Source organism: Pongo pygmaeus, chromosome 8 (genome assembly GCF_028885625.2).
Source record: "Pongo pygmaeus isolate AG05252 chromosome 8, NHGRI_mPonPyg2-v2.0_pri, whole genome shotgun sequence".
NCBI lineage: Eukaryota > Metazoa > Chordata > Mammalia > Primates > Hominidae > Pongo > Pongo pygmaeus.
The window spans coordinates 98805287-98825589 of NC_072381.2; the positions used below are offsets into that span (position 1 = coordinate 98805287).

The 20303-nt window shown below is 35.6% G+C and overlaps 1 protein-coding gene across 9 annotated transcripts in view; it reads right to left on the reverse strand.

Moving 5' to 3' along the window:
* Positions 1–19843, reverse strand: part of LOC129006222 (protein FRA10AC1) — a 33917-nt gene extending 14074 nt beyond the window's left edge. For 2 of the 9 annotated variants that reach the window (XM_063669993.1, XM_063669991.1), the window contains exons 1-9: positions 19621–19803; positions 17279–17355; positions 15542–15637; positions 15368–15413; positions 12101–12177; positions 10118–10201; positions 9484–9568; positions 4861–4906; positions 2712–2825 (exon numbers count right to left, since the gene is read on the reverse strand). In XM_063669993.1, coding sequence (XP_063526063.1) covers positions 2712–2825; positions 4861–4906; positions 9484–9568; positions 10118–10201; positions 12101–12177; positions 15368–15413; positions 15542–15637; positions 17279–17355 — 625 coding nt within the window. In that variant the 5' untranslated portion in view covers positions 19621–19803. Of the gene's footprint in view, positions 1–1490; positions 1534–2711; positions 2826–4860; positions 4907–9483; positions 9569–10117; positions 10202–12100; positions 12178–15367; positions 15414–15541; positions 15638–17278; positions 17356–18788; positions 18814–18924; positions 19045–19425 lie in introns of those variants that run through there. The other 7 variants (XM_054435686.2, XM_054435685.2, XM_063669990.1 and 4 more) reach the window with 7 other exon arrangements.
* Positions 19844–20303: the final 460 nt, after the last annotated feature.

Below are 20303 nucleotides of genomic sequence, written 5' to 3' on the forward strand. Positions count from 1 at the left end.
GGAGGACTGCTTGAGTCCAGGAGTTTGAGAACAGCCTGGGCAACATAGGGAAACACCATCTCTACAAAAACTTAAAAAAAAAAATTATCCAGGTGTGGTGATGTACGCCTGTAGTCTCAGCTATTCTGGAGGCTGAGGTGGGAGGATCACTTGAGCCCAGGAGGCTGAGGCTGCAATGAGCCATGATCACACCACTGTGCTTCAGCCTAGGCAACAGAGTGAGACCTTATCTCAAAAAAATAAAGAATAATGAAAATAATAAAAATAATCCTGCTAATTTTAAGAATTAAAAATATTATTTAACATTTATTTTTAACAGCTAAAATACTATATAGGCACATTTATAACAAAGCTGTTATTTTTTGACAACCCATGTGATCGTTTGAAAAAAAAGAAAGCTATTTTAAAATTAATATGCTTATGTATACATTTTATAAAGTTGCAAAAGCTGAACTTTTAACCATTATCCAGCGCATAAAACCTGACCATCACAAAGGCAAGTTGCGAAGAATCAGTGTGAACATCTTTAATGCCAGGTACTGTGGCAAGCACTTTACATGCACTTTCATTTATTCCCCACAATAGCCTGAGTAGCCTCATTTTCACAGGTGATAAAATTAAGCCTTACAGAGGTTAAGCAGTTTGCCCAAGAAGAAGCCTAGTAAGCAGAGAAGCTGAGATTAAAAACCGAGTTCTGATTTCAAACCCCATAACTGCAGGACACTGGTATTCCCACACATTCAATGTGGCAGATACATTAAAGCTCATTCAATAAAAGCCTGATTTTAACTTTTTTTTTTTTTTGAGACAGAGTTTTGCTCTGTTGCTAGGCTGGAATGCAGTGGCTCAATCTTGGCTCACTGCAACCTCTGCCTCCCAAGTTCAAGCAATTCTCCTGCCTCAGCCTCCCCAGTAGCTGGGATTACAGGCACCTGCCACCATGCCCAGTTAATTTCTGTATTTTCAGTAGAGACGGGGTTTTACCATGTTGGCCAGGCTGGCCTCGAACTTCTGACCTCAAGTGATCCACCCAACCTGGCCTCCCCAAGTGCTAGGATTACAGGCATGAGCCACCGTGCCTGTCCTTGATTTTAACATTTAAAATGAGTATAGAGGTGTCTAATCCTTTGTAAGAATGGCAAACTCCAGCTAAAACACTGTCTAAATGAGACACAAGAACTGCTTTATGAAGTCTGCTTTACAACATAATTTCTAATATTAAAGTGTCAGAACATTGGCTCCAAACTAAAAATTCTAACATCAATCTACCACCCCACATAGGCCTTTACGTTTAAAACTGCTTGGCAAGAATAGGGCATGGTGGACTTCTAAACCCCTCGTTTATGTAGCCATACGACAATGCCAGATTTTCTACATGATCAACCAATTCAACCATCAACCACCTAAGTCTACATTTAGATACTTAGTGCAGGTAAATGACTATATCCTGGATTACTAAACATTAAGAATGGCATTTTAAAAGACATTACCTGTGATGGAAATTTAATTTAATGGAACATTCTTGGCATAACCCTAAAAAGAAAAGACACCACTGAATGGCTGATTTTGAATAACCACACTGCTAATCTACTTTTAATATCATAAATTCGCACTTTCTTTATATTCCATTACTATAAGAGGGGAAACAAACAATCTAAAGAAAACAATCTGACCTTCATCACCTCAAAAATGCAAATATATACACACATACATATAATAAAAATATTAGATTGCTTGAGGAATTGAAAATATTCTAACACTATTTTAGAAAAACGTGTGGTCAATTTGTTCCAAAAACAAACTGTGTTCCACAGGCACGTTAACATGTGTCTCACATCAAAGATATCTAATAATAATGTGGGTACAGTCATTTCCTCTGAAGTGCTCTAAGAACTTTCAAATGCAAAGGAACTTTTCAAATAGTTCCATAATTGTGGTCTCTTTTTTTTTTTTTTTTTTTGCCTTAATCTCAGTTCACACTGGCTGACTTTTCCTCTTGAGCACTTCCAGAAGGAACTCAGAAATCAGTCTGTATTGACGTGCATAAGTAGCATGTGGGGACATTCTTGACTTTTATTGGGTATGAGCAGAAAACTCTGAAGGCACATTTACTTAGGACCCAGAGAAGGCTAAAGGCAATAATATGATGAGGGAGAGGAACAGCTGACACATGAAGACTAACAAAAAATAAATAAAAGAATGACAGACTCTAAAACATGCATCCTAAGGGAAACTGCTGTATTCTGGAGTATTTATTCCCTATGGTTTTAAGACTGAGGTCAAGAACAATTATGCCTTCCTAAAGTTTTTCTTTATTAATACTGTGAAACAGAGTGAATTTATTTATTATGTGTGCTACAATAATATCACTGAGTAATCAGCTAATGTGAGATTACACTGCCTTTTCTGATACTGTGCCTCTTAGCTATGTAATGTGGTGGCATTCTCAAGTTAATGGGGACAGAGCCCCACTCTACAAATTACCAGTTTACATTTGACATTAGAATTCTTTTTACTGAAACACCACTGTAATGCTAAAAATGTAAAAAATTGAGGCTTAAAAATTCTTTGAGACTTTGGGAAGCTCCAAGAAAAAAGAGCACTTCCAGAAAGGTATGTTAAAAATTGTATTTGAATTTTAAAGTCTATATATTTTTAAATTAAAGACAAACTTGGAAGAATCAATCATATACCCCCTAAAATCAACTTACTTAATTTAACAAGTGCATTTCTCTTCTCACCATGCTCAATATAACCAAAATTAACTTCCCAACTCTTTAAGCCTTCTTTTTTATCACAATATTTATTTCCACAGAAAAATTGACCTGCAGAAAGGAAAGGAATATTAGCTATGGTAGTTGGTGACAATATTTATCTATATGATCTAGTATTACCCCTAAAATGTACTTCTAAAATATGCAAATTAGCCATAGTCAGCCTTTAAAAACTGACCAGAGCAATATGTTCAACCAGCTTGTATACAAGTATCGAATCAAAGTAGTTACCAAAAAAATCAGTCACAGAATTCTTGCTTGATAGACTGTATTCAGATAGACATTTTAGTGACTCCCTATTAGGGAATCTTACACTTTGGAAAGACAGTTTTAAAGAATGGACATATTTCTCAGAAAGTTGGTTTAAGGAAAAAAAAACCAAAAAAAACCCAACATACTCACAAATACCCTAAAAGAAAAAAACACACTTTCCAAAGTACACGCACTTATAGCTGGGTGAAACCTTTCAATATTTAATGGTAATAATAGTTAATAGTTTTAAGTATTAGCATAATGACATTTATTTTAAATACTAGCATAGATGGCTTTGAAAACACATTTAAAAATTCTAGCACTTTGAGGTGAAGTTCAATACGTAGTCAAACCTGATACTCTAAATTTTAGAATAACTTGACACTATTATTAACATCACACACATTACCATGTCCACAATATATTAAAACCTCCAAAAAAAGACTAACTGATAACCTGAGAGAAAAAAAGAGAAACGACTCAACAGTAATTTACTTTGGCAAAAAGACAGATCAAACTTTTATTAATTTATATCACAATAATTTGCACTAACAGGAGCAAATCTGTAACCAGCAAATCTTTTTCATAAAAATTAAGAAATTATCAAAATGAATTTAGAAAATTATATCCTAAAAATACTTATTTCTAAATCAGCCTTTTAAACTCATTCCAAATGAATATTTTATTAAATCTATATGTTTAGAAGGTAAGGCTTTGTTGTTAAAACAGCAACAAAATTATAACTTTATAAAAGAAATCACGTAAATCACATTAGTAGCTTTCTTTCCCTTTCCTAACTAGTCCTTTATTCAGTTATATGAATGTAGAGACTATCCATCAATTTTTTTAAAAGGTAGCATTATAAACTCACCTGAAAATCTTATTCAATAAAAGTACAACCTCTTAAAATTGTGATAGACATTTCAGGATTTCTCATTATTTCAGATAAAAACATAAACTAAATTATAACCCTAAGAAAAGTTAAAATAGCTTTAAATTTGTTCTTTTTCCTTAATGTTGTTTTATGGCATATGCAATTTCACACCTAACATATCCAATTTATGGAAGATATATATGAGCCACAATGATAGCATAAATATTTAATCATTTAAAAATGTAATCTTTCCATTTAAAAGATATTTTAAAGTAAGTTTAAAATTATTTCCTTAGTGCTACTATATAGTTTTCAGTATTTTAACACTTAAAATGCAATTACTCAGTAAGGAGCTAATTTTATAGCAAGAGACAGTATGGAGATACACAATTTCCAGGAAAAATTTTAGGAATAGATTTACAATAATGCATAGAAAAAGCATTTACTGATTGCCTACCAAATGTCTGGTCTTTTGCTATTAGACTAAGTATTTGGGCTCAATATAAGGGACTTCCAAAAATGAGTACTAGCCTGCCCCCAAATTCTATTAGGTTTAAAGTGATATTTAACTTCTACTTTCAAAATGTGGATTTGGCTGAAAAACAGTAATACCAATTCATTATTCCAAAAATTAATAAAGAAAGGAAAAAAATAAAGCTTTCTTTTTTGTTGAAAGTTGTCCTGCTACGAAATCTTTAATTTGTAAAATATTTTCTACATACTTAGAAATAGGCAGAACATTCAAACTGAATGTTCTAAAGGCAAAAGTATAAAGGTAATAATCATTAAAGCATTATATTCTGACCTTTGCTAATAATGTATCATGAATACATCTTCTCTAATTTTACTTTTGTAGATAATAATTTCTTCTATATGTTAGGAATGATCTTAATGACTCCAATTCAGTAACTTAACAAAATAAGTTCATCCTATTAAAAAGTAAAAATTTTAAAGAATTACCTTTTCCTGAAATTACTTCTTTTTCTACTCGCCACCTAAATCCAAACTGATAATAAAAAAATTACATTTATGCCAATGTAAATTTAAATTAAATTTAAATTATACAGAAATCTAAACACGGAGCCAACAATGACATTCACCAAACTAAAAAATAAATGTAATTCCCATCATGACAGATTTTTCTCTTCTTATAGGATTTGAAGAAAATTCATTGAACAATTACCAATTTATCTGTTAAGAACAATCTACTTTAAGATAGCTTAAAAGTTATAGGTGCCAGGCCACAAGATACCTAAGTTAACAAATAATATATCCTGTTCTGTAAGACTGACAAGAAAAAAAGAAGTTATGGTATAGTAAAGAGGTAGTATATTCTAGTACAAAAAAGTACAGCCTTTGGAGTCAGATTATTTACATTTGCATTTTAGCTCTACCACTTAACAGCTGTATAGTACTGGGCAAATTATTTAATCTCTTTTTTGCCTCAGCTTCCTCATATATGTAAAGTAGAAATATGAGTACCTACTTCCTTGGTACTCATAGAAGTTTAAAGAGGTTTAAATGAGATAATACGTATGAAACACTTAGAATAGTAACTAGTATGCTCCAACAATCATGCTTCTTGGTATTTACTCAAATGAGCTGAAAACTAATGTCCACATGAGAACCTAAATATAGATGTTTACAGCAACTTTATTTCTAGTTGCTGAAACTTGGAAGCAACCAAGATGTTCTTCATTAAGTGAATGGATAAATAAACAACTGTGGTACATCCAGACAATTGATATTATTCAGTGGTAAGAAGAAACATCAAACCATGAAGACATGGAGAAACTTAAGCACATATTACAAAGTGAAAAAACCCAATCTGAAAAGACTACATATACATGATTTCAACTATATGATATTCCAGAAAAGGCAAAACTATGGAGGAAGTAGAAAGATCAGTAGTTGCCAGGGATTAAGAAGGAGGGTGGGATGAACAGGTGGAGCACAGAGGATTTTTAGGGCAGTGCAAGTATTCTCTGTGATACTATAATGGTAGACACACGTCATTACACATTTGTCAAAGCAGTAGAATATACAATAGCAAGAGTGAACCCTAAAGTAAGCTATGGACTTCAATGATAATGATGTATCAATGTAGGTTCACTGATTGTAACAAATGTACCACTCTGGTGTGGGATGCTGACAGTAGGGGATGTTATGCATGTATGAGGGCAGGGGGTATATGGGAACTCTGTGCTTTCTGCTCAATTGTGTTGTAAACCTAAAAATGCTCTAAAAATTAAAAGCAAACAAAAAATACACTCGGGAAGATTACTTGAACCTGGGAGGTGGAGGCTGCAGTGAGCCATGATCATGCCACTGCATTCCATCCACCCTGGGCAACTGAACAAGATCCTGTCTCAAAACAAACAAAAACTACAACAACAACAACATAAAACAACAAACAAACAAAAAACCACTCCAGTCTAGAAACATGCATACCTGTACCCAACTCAAGAAGCTCTTGTCACTCATTAGGTCTTAACCTTGGGAAAGTTACCTAACTTCTCTACTTCCTCTTCATGTATAAAAATGGAAATAGTAACAACCTTAAGTTCACCGGATTGTTATAGTAAGACAGAAGATTCAGATAAAGTGTTCAATGCCTTGCTAACTTCAGTTTGTTGTGGGTTTTTTTTCAACCTTCTGAAAAGCTAGGACTACAGGCATGTGCTACCCTGCCTGGCTGATTTTATTTTTTATAGAGACAAGGTCTCACTATATTGCCTAGGCTGGTTTTGAACTCCTGGCCTCAAGCTATCCTCCCACCTCAGCCTCCCAAAGTACTGGGATTATAGGCAAGAGCCACTGTGCCTGGCAATTTCAATTATATTTTAAAAAAATCATCAATCTATTACTTGAATTTGGCAATTTTGTATTTTAAATGCAAATAAAGGCTCAAAATATTTCAAAATATTCTGATTAAAACCCAACAAAAATAAAATCCTCCAAATCTAGGGGAAAAAATAAAATTTCAGGATAACTCTGTTTAATTCTATTTTTCAGCCTATATATGTATGTGGAGATTGCTTGCCATCCAACATATGTTAGGATGTCTACTGAAGCACAGCCAAGTTGTAACAGCAATAGTTTCCAAACTTTCTTCTTCATTCATTAATCTATTCAACAGATAACTTATTAAGCAACTACCTATTGGGCTTGGCATTCCACTGAGGATAAAAAGTGATTATTAAAATAGTGTGTCACCAAGAAGATTATAATCTTATGAGGAAATAATAAATGTAACAAAACAAATTACATTATATCCTACTAGTTAAAGATAGTATATTCTTTCCTGACATAAATGTCCTAGTTTGGATTAAAGCTGAAGTTATTCAGGATTTGGTGCTGAGCCTCCTTTTCTTCTCACTCTGCACTCATCACAATGAGGTCACGTACGCAAGCAGTAAACAAGAAGGATTCTGACTTTATGACCATGGACTTGAACTTTTATGTATAAGAAAAATAAACTTTCCAGCTCATTTAAGCCAGTGGTTTTTTTCGGGGAGTCGTCTCTGTCCTTGCAACTGGACCTAATCCTAATTGATACATTGATCCAACTAAAAAGGGGAAACGCAATAAAGAAAGGAATAGGAGTAAGAGGCAAAGCTGGAAATTCACTAAAAATGCTCTAAAAGTATCTACTATATATATTAGGAGCTGGTTTTAATTAAGTGAATAATACACTGTCTTTGTATAAATAAAGAGAAGAGAAAATGCATCCTAGTGAGGGAACCAAAGGCATTACTCTTTCTCCAACACCTCAAACATGGTATGCCAAAACCAAACTCACTATCTTCCCCCCAGAAAAAAAAATCCCCCTCCAAATTCTGTATTTTTCTCAGCATCCATGGTCAGAATCTTTGAGTCATATCTGATTTCTTGCTGCATTTACTCTCATGTACAATCACTCACCATGTTCTAGCAGGAAAATACACATTTTTTCAAGATTATTTTCTTTAAAGTACAATTTCTAGTGATGTCCTTTTTTAAAAATTGAGAATTCAAATATTTAATTTTTATTTATGTATATTTTCTCCCCTCAACTAGACTAGCTTTTTCTGAAAAGTAGTCACCATGTATTAATCCACAGTACCTAGTCCAGTTTCAATAGATACTGAACAACAACAACAAAATACTGAAGAATTATGATGGTATTAGGAGGTGGGGAAAAATAAATGAAAAAAAGAAAAAAACAACAACTTAAGAACAATCCATAAATAAGCCAGGGCTGAAAAATCTCCTTTGTTACATGCTCCTAGAAAGACATAATTTTCACACTTGATTTACAATAGAGTAACTTCAAGTAACTCCAATTACTGTGGTGCTTTTTGAACCAGATGTGGTACAGAGAAGGCAGCTGTGAACCAGAGTCCATAACTAGTTCATAAGAAACAGAAGTTTTCGGGATATATTAAGTGCACGGGTTTATAAATATGGTATACAAAATGAACATTATTACTATTTTCTATAAGAAACTGTGAAGCAACACACATATTAAAGGCACTACTGAAAAAATTATTAAATCAACCCTGGTTCTAATGAGATCAAATGATTTAAATGACAAATAAATCTTCATGATAGATAAATATAAGATAGCTTTTTAAATAGGTTTTTTTCTTAATACAAATATACAGTATCTATAACACATATTTATGCAACATTCCCTCCTCTCACATTTCTAACTGAGATCTGCTCCTGGGTCACCTTTTCCAGCTATAATTTGATGTTTGAGATAGAAATAAAAATAAATTTTTATTTTTTAAGAGTCTCACTGTCACCCACACTGAAATGCAGTGGCACGATCATAGCTCACTGCAGCCTCAAACTCCTGGACTCAAGCGACCCTCTAACCTCAGCCTCCCAAGTAGCTAGAACTATAGGCATGCACCACTGCACCCGGCTAATTTTTTTTAGTTTTTGTGGAGACAAAGTCTCACTATATTGCCCAGGCTGGTCTTAAACTCCTGGCCTCAAGCAATCTTCCTGCCTCAGCCTCCCAAAGTGCTGAGATTACAGGCATGAGCCATCACGCCCAACCAAAAATAAAAATATTAACTAAAGTAAGATGTAAAGTGGGAAAGGAAATCTGCCATTACTAATTAGCACTGATTGAAATGTTAATTTTACTAGAATAGACATTTATGTAATAGAAGATGTGCATCTGGATCTCTATAAATGGTAATCAATTTTTAAAATCTATCAATTTCAAACATCATCTGTGAAATAAGACATTATTCTGTAGAGTTAAGTCATTCATTACAATCACTAGAGGCTCTAGACTAGAGTCAGGATGAAACAGGATCCAATATCCACTTGTGTTTAATTTTAGACTTTTCATGCCTCAGCTCACAAACAAAAAAAAAGCATCCTTGTCCTTCATAAATTTCCATAGGCCTTTTGTAAACTCCACAGCTGCAGAGGTTAAATGGTCCAAATGACACATCATAAATGCAGGACAACTGAGTCCAGAATTAGCATCTTTAAAAGAATAATGTGGGGCATGACAGTATAATAAAAGTTAATATTTTACTTGAATAAGAACCTCTTTCCATAAATATGTGGAAAGCATACCTTATTTTCTTTATATTTACTGAGATCTGCTATGCAGTATTCCTTAAATAACTTATCATAGTATTTCTTAGCAAGTCTCTTCTCCCTAGACCCATGAAAATACAAATATTATACATTTAGAAACTCAACCATGGTTTGCTACTTTCAAGTGATGTCAAAGAATACATACTACATAAATATTAATGTTTCAAGAGAATTATTACTTACATGTGCATGGAATATCTGGATATTAACTATTAAAAGTGGTTCACTCAGGGAGGGAAATTGGAGAACTGACAGTCACAAATAAGGAGGATCACTCTTCACTGTTTACCCTTTGTAATGTTTGGATTTAAAAAAACATTTTCAGGTATGACTTTTTTCCAAAACAGCAGCATATAATAACATATTACAAGATAACACACAATACTGTAAAAAAGAATGTTATTTTTTTGAAGACTAAGTCAAACAATGAGAAGTTAGTTAAAACTGCCAAAAATTACCAAAAGAACCAAATAATCCTAGGCATGATTTTATGTCCTTGATTCAGAACTGTTCTATGAAGGGGCTGAACACCTTGACTAAAAAACAGCTCAGAAAACAGGAGAAACGGGACTAAAGCATTTGATGCATTATGCCTCTGATGGCTAATTACCAAGTCATGTCCATTTCGTCCTCCTCATTCCATAGGAATCTATGATTTTCTCGTATAACATCCAAGTCTGTCTTGTCATTTTCCCTGGAAAACAGAACTTTTTCAATTTAATACAAAAATAAAAGTAGTCAAATTTAGGTTAAATAGCTCTGTGAGTTTTAGAAAATTTTATTAAAAATATAATACATGAAGATAGTTTTTTGGTGAGTATATATTTGTTCACATATTTATAAAAATATTTCAGTATTTTCAAAAGGCACTTATAAAAAATACTACTACAGAAGCAAGTTAAATGGATAAGGAACCTGTCTGTAGCATTGGTTTCAATTATACAAATGGCGCTAAGTTACCAAAGCTAGAATGAGAAACCTGACTAAACACTAAATGAATAAAGTGAATGAAAATAAGTTTCAGAATCTAACCAACCACTCTGCTGAGATTTAATTTTAAAAATTATGAAAAGTTTTCCATATCTCTTTTTACTACAGTTTCCTAGGTAGAAGACTGAGTAAAGGAGGAAGAAAGCCAAAGGGATTGACCTTTCAAAATAAAATGCTAACAGTCTGGGGGTTAAAAAAAAAAAAAAAGGAAAAAAAAAGTGATTGTTGGGAGATACAGGATACATTGATAGGGGAGATAAATTGGGGGTAAATGAGGTGGTACGAAATTTTCTCAGAGCCCTACCAACTCAGAAAATTGTTAGGGGAAAAAAAAAAAAAATCTCACATAAAACTAAGAAGTTCTAAGACCCACACACACTATAGCAGCACAATTCGCAATTGCAAAGCTATGGAACCCACCAAAGTGCCCATCAACCAATGAGTGGATAAAGAAAATGTGGTGTATATATATATGTATATATATACCATGGAATACTACTCAGCCATAGAAAGGAATGAAATGATGTCTTTTGCAGCAACTTGGATGGAGCTGGAGGCCATTATTCTAAGTGAAGTAACTCAGGAATGGAAAATCAAATGTCATATGTCCTCATTTATATGTGGGAGCTAAGCTATGAGGATGAAAAGACAAAAGACTGATATAATGGACTTTAGGGACTCAATGCAGGGGAAGGCCGGGAGGGAGGTGAGGGATAAAAGACTACATTTTAGGTATAGCATACAGTGCTCGGGTGATGGGTGCACTAAAATCTCAGAAATCACCACTAAAGAACTTATCCAGGCAACCAAAAACCACCTGTACCTCAAAAACTATTGAAATAAAAATAAAAATGTAACAAAACAAAACAAAAAACAAGTTCTGATAGAAGAGCCTTAAACATGGGAAGGACTTTGATGTGCAAGAAATGCTAGAGTGAGAGTTCTTGTTTACCTATCTTTTAAAAAGCAATCCCAAACATCGAGGTATAAAAATTTCCTTATTTCAAAGATCCTTGCCAAGAAGACACATGAGTATTCTTCACATTTCCTTTTATCACCAGGGTTGTGCCCGGCTCAGCAGGTAAAGAGTCTACCTGAAGCCTGTCCAAAAAAATGGGATTCATGAAGAGCTACTCAGGAGCTGTAGATGGTATCTCTACCTTATAATATAAAAAAGAAACTGGGGCCAGGTGCAGTGGCTCACGCCTGTAATCCCAGCACTTTGGGAGGCCAAGGCAGGTGGATCACAAGGTCACGAGTTCAAGACCAGCCTGGCCAAGATGGTGAAACCCCGTCCCTACTAAAAATACAAAAATTAGCCAGGTATGGTGGCAGGAGCCTGTAATCCCAGCTACTCAGGAGCCTGAGGTAGGAGAATCGCTTGAACCACGGCGGCACAGGTTGCAGTGAGCCGAGATCAAGCCACTGTTCTCCAGCCTGGGCGACACAGTGAGACTCCATCTTAAAAAAAAAAAAAAAAAAAAAAAGGCAAACCGAAATAGAAAGCAGGGAAGAATGACAGAATCAGAAGGCACAGTAGCTGTGGGTCTTTAAAGTTTTCCATAACCCACACTCCTTTCTATGTAAACTTCCTGATACTTACCCCAAACGCTTGAAGTCTTCTTTTTTGCCACCATAGTATAAAATATAGTCATTTACAAACTTTGTATGTCTTTGATACTGAAATGCAAAAAATTAAGGATTTTATTCTCTTAGGAGCTGTTTGGTGTCATAATATATTGCTGATTGGGGGTAAAAAAAGCATAATATGAGTCTATTTAGCTTTTTAAAAATATTCACATACTATATACATGCTTATACATTCAGAAAATCTAGAAGGGTATATATTAAATTGTTGAATGTGAAGATTGTAAAGCACAGGCTTTCTTTTGAATATTTTTCAAGCATATACTACTCTTGTGATAAAAATATATCTCCATCTGGGAAGAAAGAGAGCTTCTTATTCTATCGCTGAACTGCATATAGTCTCCTACCACCACTCATTCTAATAATCACAATACGAAAAATTTAAAAATTATAGTTTCTAAAAGTAGAGTAGAATTTATCTTTCATTATCATAAAATATAATTTATCTATTTTAGTAATGATAAAGCCTCTAAATAGAAGATGCAACTTTTATAATATTAAATCCCAACATTAAACTTTCAAAAAAAGCAAATATAAAAAATCAATTTTTATAGTCTTTTAAATTCAAAGAAATGCCATGTTTACTTTCAAAGCAATGTAACAAAATATATGAACATTTTACTTTTTGTTTTAAAAAGCTCAACAGCACTCTCTCTAGAGCCAAACATGTACATAATAGCTAACCTCGCCTTCTACAATACTCTCTGTGACTATTACATTAAACATATATAGTAATTTAACTGATCATAATGTGTACTAATAGACAATTTAATCAGATTGTGGTATTTCCATATTGTAACAAACCAGTTAATATTCCAGGGAAAAAAAAAAAGAGAGAGAGAGACAGAAAAACCAAATACCTGGAGATCTGGATTCTAGCTCTTGATCTACCACTAACTGGTCACATGACCATGGCAAGTCATGTAACTTATTAGAGCTGGGGTCAGCAAACATTTTCTGCAAACGGCCAGATGGTAAATATTTCAGGCTTTGCAAGCCATATGGTCTCTGTTGCAAATGTTCAGTTCTGCCATTTTAGCATGAAAGCAGCCAAAGACAACATATAAATGAAGCATGGCTGTATTCCAATATAATTTTATGTACAAGAACAGGTGGTGGGTGGAACTTTTGCTTCCGGGAAGATGGAGTAGGCAAAGATGTACTTCTCCCTATTCCTCATACTAACGACAACTAAAATCCTTGTACATTATATATCAAACATAAAGACTCTAAAAGGTGGAGGGAAGAAGGCACTCCGCTAGGGACCTCCTGAAGACCTACGGTATGACATGATAGCGAGTTCCCTAGGTTTTCTTTTTGTCTCATATATCCTAGAATTGGAGGCAAAGAAGGTGACAACCTGGAAACACCAACAGGCACGGACTAAAAAATCGTCAACAAAAGCCTGTTCTCTCTAACCAAATGATGAAAAGTCAGCCTAGCAAGACAACTTTGAGACAATAACTACTCTACTCTTGTCAAACAACCCAGAGAAAACTGTGGCTCCCAGTCAGAATCGCAATTATTAAAAAGTCAGGAAACAACAGATGCTAGCAAGGCTGTGGAGAAATACGAACACTTTTACACTGTTGGTGGGAATGTAAAATGGTTCAACCATTATGGAAGACAATATGGCAATTCCTCAAGGATCTAGAACCAGAAATAACATATGATCCAGCAATCCCATTACTGGGTATATACCAAAAGGAATATAAATCATTCTATTATAAAGATACATGCACATGTGTGTTTATTGCAGCACTATTCACAATAGCAAAGACATGGAACCAATCCAAATGTCCATCAATGATAGACCAGATAAAGAAAATATGGTACATATACACCATGGAATACTATGCAACCACAAAAAGGAATGAGATCATGTCCTTTGCAGGGACATGGATGAAGCTGGAAGCCACCATCCTCAGCAAATTAACACAGGAACAGAAAACCAAACACCACATGTTGTCACCCATAAATGGGAGCTGAACAATGAGAACACATGGACACAGGGAAGGGAATACCACACACTGGAGCCGGTGGGCAGGGAAGGGTGAGGGTGACGGGTTGATAGGTGCAGCAAACCACCATGGCACATGTATACCCTATGTAACAATCCTGCACATTCTGCACATGTATCCTAGAATTTAAAGTAATAAAATAAAATAAAGAAAAATAAAATAAAATAAATCCTCACACACAAAACAAAAAACAAACAAACAAAAAAAAACTGTGGCTCCAACTCCACCTATGCCAGAAAAAAGAGTACCCATACTTTCACTCTCACCAGGTTATAACTAGGTGCCCCCAATGCAGTAGGTGTCAGAGAAGGCAGAGCAAATGTTTAAATGCTAAAGGAACAAATGGCAGATGAGATCCATGGAAAAGCTAGCTATTGGGTTAGGAGATAAGAAGAATAAATCAATTAGTGACACAATGGTACTTCTATAACTTAATAGAAAAATATTGGAATAGCACAGTGAAACAGATGATTACAGGTAGGGGGCGTATCAAATTGACACTGTCTCCTTCTCCCAATTCTGATCACAGCAATAAATACCCCAAAATACTTCAGTTTTTGCTTGGTATCTCTTAAATTCTCCAATATTCTCAACAGCAGTATGGATGGCCAGTGTAGCAGTTAGTGTCATCAGCCAGTCTTATTAAAAAACTGAGTTGACAAATGGCTATAACCAGGAAGCAGGGTTTATCTTAAAGATAGCTTTAAGTCATACCTAAAAATTAAAAGCCATGGCAGGCCTGAGGACAGTCCACGTGCAGGCCTCATTTTATTTTTATTTTTTCCTTAGATCCAGGGACAGGCTGGATAGACCTAATTTTAAATACAAGTTTTATAGAGACCTTAAATAGCAAAGAACCAGGTAGGAAAAGAATAAATTAAAATGAGACTAAAGATAAGTATAGGAAAAGGAAATGTTGAAAGCTTGAAAAAACAATTTGGAAAATATATTTGCAGATTCATGTACTTTATAAACCTATTTATAGACTACTAGTAATATGTTTTATTATTTTTGTCTCTAAATCTTTCTATATATTAGCAAAAGAGAATTGTACCCAAAAGTATAAATGGCAAAATCCTACATCACTAAATACTTATCTTTAAAAATAAAAAAGCCTATTTGACTTCACAAGATTTTATAAAACAAAAAAGCAGATTTTAAAATATTCTAGTTATAAAAATCTGGAAATAAAAAAAGGATACAGCATCCATAGCTATGAGATGAAACCTTCTATTTCTTGCTTCTTCCCTGTTAAAACAAATTTTTTTAAGACAATTCAAAATGTTTCTATTCAAATTAACATAATCAAATCCCCTAGTCCGTAGCTGATGAAGCAACTTAAACCAAGAAACAGAATTGACACTGAAATACCATACCTATCCAGCAATTCTGCTGCAACTTGTTTATGGGCCACCTTTCCATGTTTTTCTTTCTGAAATGGTTTTTGGAGCAGTAAGTCGTCTTCAACTGTCCTGGTATATTAAGAAGAAAATAAGAGTTCATTTTTTTCAAAGGTTATTTTCTAATTCTTTATATTTTCAAAATTGGAATATACTTTAAAGAATGTAAGTCTTAACTTTAAGAAGACTCACTGATCTTTAATGAGATATTTTACATTTCCTTAAATAGCTTAATTAATACCTTAACATTATTTAATATCTATAACACGGGGAAGATGAAACTAACAAAAGCATGGACTCTAGTGTCATATCACCTAGGTTCCTGATTCAAATCCTAATTCTGTCAATTACTACCTTAATCTTAATAAGATTCAGTTATTTATCTCTTTGTTTCTTCATTTCTCTATCTGTAACATAGTGATAAGGAAGTTTTTGGTAATTAATAATACGCAAAAAGCAAGGCTGATTATAGAGAACACAAACCACAGATCCAGCTCATCCAACCCATGGGCCTCATGTGGCCCAGGATGGCTTTGAATGTGGCCCAACACAAATTTGTAAACTTTCTTAAAACATTAAGACACTTTTTCACATTTTTTTTAACCTCATCGGCTATCATTAGTGTATTTTATGCAGGACCGGCACTGCTTCAGGCCAACAGTGTGAACCAACAGATTCACAATTGTGTGTGCTCCACTGTAGTATGTGGCCCAAGACAATTCTTCTTCCGATGTGGCCCAGGAAAGCCAAAAGATTGGACACCCTGCCATAGACTGTCAGCCCTAGTTATAGTGATGAATATAATCCTGGAGCAGAGTATCCAACTAGATTTGCTCAAATTCTATTCTTACAAAGTAGTATTTTTGAATGAAAAATCTAGAAAATGTAAAGCATCAAAAATGTAATTTATTATAATGAGTACTATCCTTTATTGCTGAGACTGAGTATCCTATAAAAATATTCAGACCCTGTTAGTATGCCTAATATATTGCTCTCAGTGTGAAATAATAAGCCAATTTCTATACCTTTGCTTAGCAAAAATCAGTCAACAGCCTGGTGTGTAAGTTTGGTTAGTATACATCAGTCAACCACTCCTGAGTCAAAGTATAAAACTGAGTTTCTATGCACTGAAAGCTAAGAACAATGCTCCTACGCACAGCAGCTCCACCAAGACGTATCCTGCTTATAATGCACAGGCTTTATGTGCTAAGAGTTTTTGACTCTTGCAATTCAATAAAACCTTCCTTGAGTTTCTTCCCGTGACCTCTTAGTCTGCTCATTCATGTATCCGTAAGAACTGTGCTGCATTGTACTTTCATCCTCCATATTAACTTCACTTTGAAAGCAAGTAATGGCAAGAGAGCACCATTCAAGCCCCTTCTGAGCTACAACATTTGCAAATAAACAGTCCTTGACAGTTGAATGAAAAATATGTGTAATGAAAAGGTTTCACTGATTTCTGAAAAGATTCCAGAAATCTGAAACTCTTCTTTCCCTTTCAATAAACCCCTTTGCAGAATTAATGTTTTATTTTTCCCACAATTGTTCTCCAATTTTTAATCAATGTGTTAGCTTAATGAACAAAAATTCATTCACTAGAGCAATTGTCTTCACATGTAAACACAATTCAAAAATTTCACTATTTATTTATTTATACTTCATATTAATCTAGAAAGGATGTGAAAAACAGATCAATAAAAAAAAATTACTTACCTTTTTTTCCTTTTGCTGGATTCTCCACAGTGTTCATCATCACTAAAATCAGAATCGTAGCCTCCATGACCATGCATCTGTAAAGGAGTACAAAGTCAGCTATTTAGAATCTACGTTGCCAATTGTCCAGGAAACAATAATTCAAAAATAAGTTACCTTAAACAGCCACAATAGTTTTAAAGGATCATTGTGGGCAGATTCCTGTTCACAGACCATCTAGCCATCTAAAACTTTCATTCACTTTTAAATAAGAGACATACCTTTCAGGAAATGCATCAACATTTTTCACCCTTAATTATCATTAGGTGAACAAAGAAGGCTACTCTTTGATCTTTTCACTGAAAACCAGGCCTAGAAGTTGCAGTGACTGCTTACCAGGTTTAGCAATGCTTCACTTTTGATTCAGAATAGTAATAATCACTGTGTGTTTATCACCAACTTTGTTCCAGACATTGTGTTAAATACTTTACAAACAACACTTCTAATTCTGCAAGTTAGAAAGTTATCTTCATTTAGGAATGAAGTAATCAAAGTTAAGTAAATCTATTTACAAATCCAGTAAGTGGCTAATCTGCTCTACTTGATTCTTGTGCCCACAATTTCAATTACTCCAAATTTCCTCTCTGGAATATGATTTACTATATTCCAGGAGAATTACAGTATTTGTGAACAGTACATCATCAATTGATGAAAATTTTCCTGTAATCTTTTTCAACATATGTAGAGATTTCCATTTTCTTTTGAGTTTCTTTAAGGTAAACCACCTTGCCCTTTGGATTAGTCAGCTTTCTCTTGTTTCATTTTATTTATCCAGTTATTTTTGGAGAGTCTCGCTCTATTGCCCAGGCTGGAGTGCTGTGGCGCCATGATGGCTCACAACATCCTCAACTTCCTGGGCTCAATCAATCCTCCCACTCAGCCTCTCCAAGTAGCTGAGACTACAGGAGTGCACCATCACACCTGGCAAACTGAAAAAATTTTTTTTTTGTAGATAAGGGGTTTCGCCATGTTGCCCAAGCTGGTCTCAAACTCCTGGGCTTGAGCAATCCGTCCACCTCAGCATCCCAAAATGCTGGGACTTCATTTTCGAATTGAAATTCTTAGAAATGCTGGAAGACCTCAGTTGCCACTCAATTGTATTGGAAGAAGCTCCTAGTTCCAGCTTTGCACTGAATTTGTAACACACACTAAGACGGATGGATGGACTATTTGATGTCATAAATAACTAATTCACACGGCTGGAAAGAACAGTCCAGGTTAAATGATACATCAAATTGTTAAAACTAATATAACGACACTAAGTGCAGCTGGAAAAAGAGGAAAGAACTCCCTAAACTTCATTGCATTGGATCTAGAACAAACGACATGTTTCTAGTCCTGGCTACCTCGAATAAGTCATTTCATCTCCCTGGACTTCATCTATTAAATAAGGTAGCTACATGAAATAATCTTTAAGTTGTTTAAATCTTTAAATAACCTTTAAAGTCTGTAATTCCATTTTCAAACTTAGGTGTGTGGGTATATACCTCTCTTCTCTGTCCCACTAAAACCCTAGATAGGAAGATGCTAGTTAAGGTTGGAGATGAAGGTTTGAAAGCCACAGTTCCAACTCTACCCTCCCTTACGCCTGTTATTGCCTTACACACCTGGATTTTACACCCTTTTTTAGGTCAACTCCAGCTGTCTTATCACATCTGTTCAAGCCATATTGTCCTCTCACTCTTTGTCCTATGTTCTCACGTTCTTTACATCTTGATGGGGGACAGCTGTAGTGTGGAGTTTAGAGATATATTCTAGGATCAGCCTACTAGAATTCACTGCTTGGCTCTGCACTTTTCACTTGTCTTTCTTTGGGCCTGTTCCTTAACCTCTCCAAGCCTCAGTGTCCTCCTTTATAAAAAGAGGCTAGTAAGATGGCTGACCTCATACGAATGGAGATTAGAAGTTGCCTCATCTAAAGGGTTTTAACGGTGTCTTGTATAGTGAAACCCAGTAAATGTTAACTATCATCATCATCATCTTGTCCCTCGCCCCAGGACACCACTTCCTACTCTTGCTCCCACTCTCCCATTTCTTTATTCGCTGGCCGCTCCATCCAACCCATACCTATCTTAACTCACTGGTTGAACTAAAAAGCTCTCACTCACTTCAGGCTACGAATCAACTGACAACATAGGGAGAAACTCAAAAACGGAGATGCCAGGTGTCTCCAGAATCTGTCATCCAAAAAAAAACCAAACCAAAACAAAACAAAACCCGACGATCAACTAGTACTATATGAAAAACAAGTTTTGAGGTCCTTCTCCCTGACGCCAAATATACCCACAGCCCTCCTCACACACCCTTTCCCTTCCTCCCTGCCAAGTTCGCCCCCGGAGTCGTCGTTTCCTTCTTTCCCGGCAGCTGCAGCGATGACCCACGGCCTGAGAGAGCCGCTGCAGGACAGGTCCCGTGCGCCCGGCCGCGCAGCCTCGCCACCACCACCACCGCCGCCGCCGCCGCCGCCGCCGCCGCCGTCGCCTGCAACCCGCCTCTCCCTACGGGTCGCGACTGGGCACCACTTCCGGTCCGACACGGCCACGTGTTACATCTAAATGGCACCGTCCCCCGAGTGCGCCGATCTTGTGCTACAGCCAGAGCAGCTCCGGGAAACAAGGGCAGGGGGAGAAACGGCCCGGAAAGGGACGAAGAGGCTTCCAGCTTTCGCCAAGTCGCGGCTCCCAGTTTTTCCCTGGGCCTCCTTCCTTTCCCCTCTAGGGAATCCGGCATCTAGTACTGCTGGCACTGCTTGCTGCTTAGCCCACGCCTCTTATTTGAAAATATATTTTGTTTTACCCTGCCTATCACCTGCCGTTCTCTCTCTAGTAACCTTAGTAACGCCACCTCGGAGGATCCTCGCAGAGCACATCATCAGCGCTTCAGATCAGCCTCTCCCTCCTTCCCCCAGTAAAACAGTTCTCATAATTAGAACAAAAATATCTTTCCATCGTTTCGCCACCCACACAATAGATACCATTCCAAAAGC